General features: G+C 46.4%; 1 protein-coding gene across 2 annotated transcripts in view; it reads right to left on the reverse strand.

Annotated features, from left to right (window-relative positions):
* Positions 1 to 404: 404 nt before the first annotated feature.
* EIF4A3 (eukaryotic translation initiation factor 4A3) overlaps positions 405 to 2,657 on the reverse strand; it is a 14,510-nt gene continuing 12,257 nt past the window's right edge. The window contains exons 10-12 of one of the 2 annotated variants that reach the window (XM_008578574.1): positions 1,067 to 1,174; positions 845 to 972; positions 405 to 660 (exon numbers count right to left, since the gene is read on the reverse strand). In XM_008578574.1, the coding sequence (XP_008576796.1) occupies positions 644 to 660; positions 845 to 972; positions 1,067 to 1,174 (253 nt within the window). In that variant the 3' untranslated portion in view covers positions 405 to 643. Of the gene's footprint in view, positions 661 to 844; positions 973 to 1,062; positions 1,175 to 2,657 lie in introns of those variants that run through there. The other variant, XM_008578576.1, reaches the window with a different exon arrangement.

The raw sequence follows: 2,657 nt of genomic DNA on the forward strand, positions 1-2,657 counted from the left end.
CCGATCAGCAGCCTGGGCCTCTGGTTGAGGACGTGCTCCGCACATTCTTGCTCGGCAAAGCAGAGGGCCTGAGCACCTGCATTTCTAACGGCTCCCGGGGAGGTTGCTGGTCCCCAGCCAGTCTGAGTAGCAAGGACCCAGCCAGTTTTAGTCAGAGGAAACTCCACTCATCAACTACAGTTTCACACACCTTGAGCTAGAATCACCCAGAGAACTACAAAAATATTTCCTAGCTCCTCCTAACCCTGGAAATTTAGATTATCCTCCCAACGAAGGCGGGGAAGGGAGGGGCCAGACAGTTTTACCACTTCCATTTCAAAGATGAGAAAAATGAGTGAAATGACCTGCCCAAGCCTATACAGCAAGTTACTAGAAAAGCTGGTGGCACCTTAAGAAATACACAGTTTATGGGAAATTTTCAAACATTTAATGAAAAAGACTTAAAGCAATGCTTTATTTACACATGGATAAGAAAAGAGAGCAGAATTCCTAGAGATTTTAGGGGAAGGGAGGGGTGGGGAAGGCTATGAGAACAGAGTTCATATAAACCCCATTAAATAGGCACTCCCTTAAAATATTTCCAAACGAGCACAAAATAAGTGAAGAGTCTCCAGCTCATCCTCAGTGGAGTGGAACTGTCTCTTCAGATCAGATCAGCAACTGAAAGCAAAGAAAGATACAGACTAAGGATAATACAAACAAAATAAAAATGTGCAAATTTATCTAAAGGCTCACAATAGACTTCTCAACATAAACAAAAACCAAAATACTTAAGGGCCTGGCCCCCGACTAGGAATTCGGGAGTTCCTTCTACAATGACTGCTCTAGCGAGCTGTTTCCTCACCGTTCATGGGCATCTCATCGATCTGCGTGGAGTAGTACTGCTCAATGTCCCTGAGGATGCGGATGTCGTCATTCTTTACAAAATTAATGGCCACGCCCTTTCGGCCATACCGACCTGATCTCCCAATCCTTCAGGAATAAAACAAATTACTTTAGTAAATACAGCCAAGGTTTTAGTAAAAGCATCAACAAAAGGGAACGCATGGAAAAGCTGGCGCCCTACCTGTGTATATACAGTTCTCTGTTATTGGGCAGGTCGTAGTTGATGATGAGAGACACCTGAGGGACATCCAAGCCCCGGGCCCAGACGTCTGTGGAAATGAGCACCCGGCTGCAGAAAGAAAGGGCGCTGGAGTCGGCCACCCCAGCCAGAGGCCTGACACTCGACTTGCTTCCACTACCGGCTTTAGGACACAAATCCAAAACATATCAGGTCACCACTCACACCAGCCCCTCTGCCCACATGAAGTTTTAGGGACAGCACCAGAAACACCCATTCAGACGGCATTTGGTGTATTTAGTTACTTGGGTCATGTGCTCTATCTGATAAGAAATATTTAGATAGCTTTTCCTATGCTACAGTTTGTTTAAAGCCAGCCCCACACCATACATTTGCATAGCAAAAATTCAATTAAGGAGAGTAACCTCACTGATTTTGGTTCAGTGGTTATACCATCTTCAAACGTGAAATACAACTCACACCCTCCCCCCAACTACAGTATCTGGTCTGCCACAGAGCTGTGGTGTCCACGACGGGGCCGGAGCACCACGTGCCCAGTGAGTACCTGGATGTGGCTGATTTGAAAAGAGATGGGCTGTAAATGTAAAATACACACCAGACGTTGAAGACTTAATACAAAAAAAATGCAAAAACTCTAATGAATATTTTAAATGCTGATTACATGTTGAAATGATATGAGAGCTTGGTTTAAGTAAAATATATTATTAAGAATCAACTTCACCCGTCTCCTGTCACCCACCTTAATGTGGCTACCAGAAAATTAAAAATCATACACATGGCCTGACTTGTATTTCTACCACATATGGTTGATCTAGAGGCTGAAAAGTGCAATGCAGACAGAAGTTCAAGAAACGGGGCGGTCTCCCTGTCACAGAACCACACACAACTGACGTCCTACGAGAGGAGGACAGAAAGAACAGGGCTGAAACAGGATTTGAAGAGATGAGGCCAAGAGAGCCCAGAAGTCCTACAAATGCCAAGAGGAGTCATAAAACAAAACTCGCCCTAGACTTGCCAGAGTGAAAACTGCTGGAAAAAAAAAAAAAAAGAAGGAAAGAAAAACAAACCTAAAGAGCAGCCTGAGAAGAGACAGTTTTAAAGGAACAACTGTTAGACCGCAGCTGACTTCCAACAGAAGCAACAGAAGCCAGACCCAAGGAGTCACATCGTCCACGTATAGAAAGAAACGACTTCCCACCCAGAGTTCTGTCTCGGCAGCTCCTCCAGACATCTGAAGCAGACATTTTCGGACAACTGAAACAGCTAATCATCCCCAGCAGACCCAAACATAAATACAAAAGATTCTTCAGGCAGAAGGAAACTCACTGCAAAGGGAAGTTTAGGGGCCGGCCCGGTGGCGCACTGGATAGTGCACCGCTTGGGAGTGTGGCAGCGCTCCCGCCCGAGGGTTCGGATCCCACATACGGACCGGTTCCCGCTCACTGGCTGAGCGAGGCGCGGGGGCAACGCCAAGGGTTGCGATCCCGTTGCCGGTCCCCGGTCCGGTACGGGGGCAACACTGAGGGTTGCGATCCGTTGCCGGACACGGAAAAAGACAAAAAAAAAAAAAGAA

This window comes from Galeopterus variegatus, unplaced genomic scaffold, assembly GCF_000696425.1.
Source record: "Galeopterus variegatus unplaced genomic scaffold, G_variegatus-3.0.2 Scaffold1721, whole genome shotgun sequence".
Taxonomy (NCBI): Eukaryota; Metazoa; Chordata; class Mammalia; order Dermoptera; family Cynocephalidae; genus Galeopterus; species Galeopterus variegatus.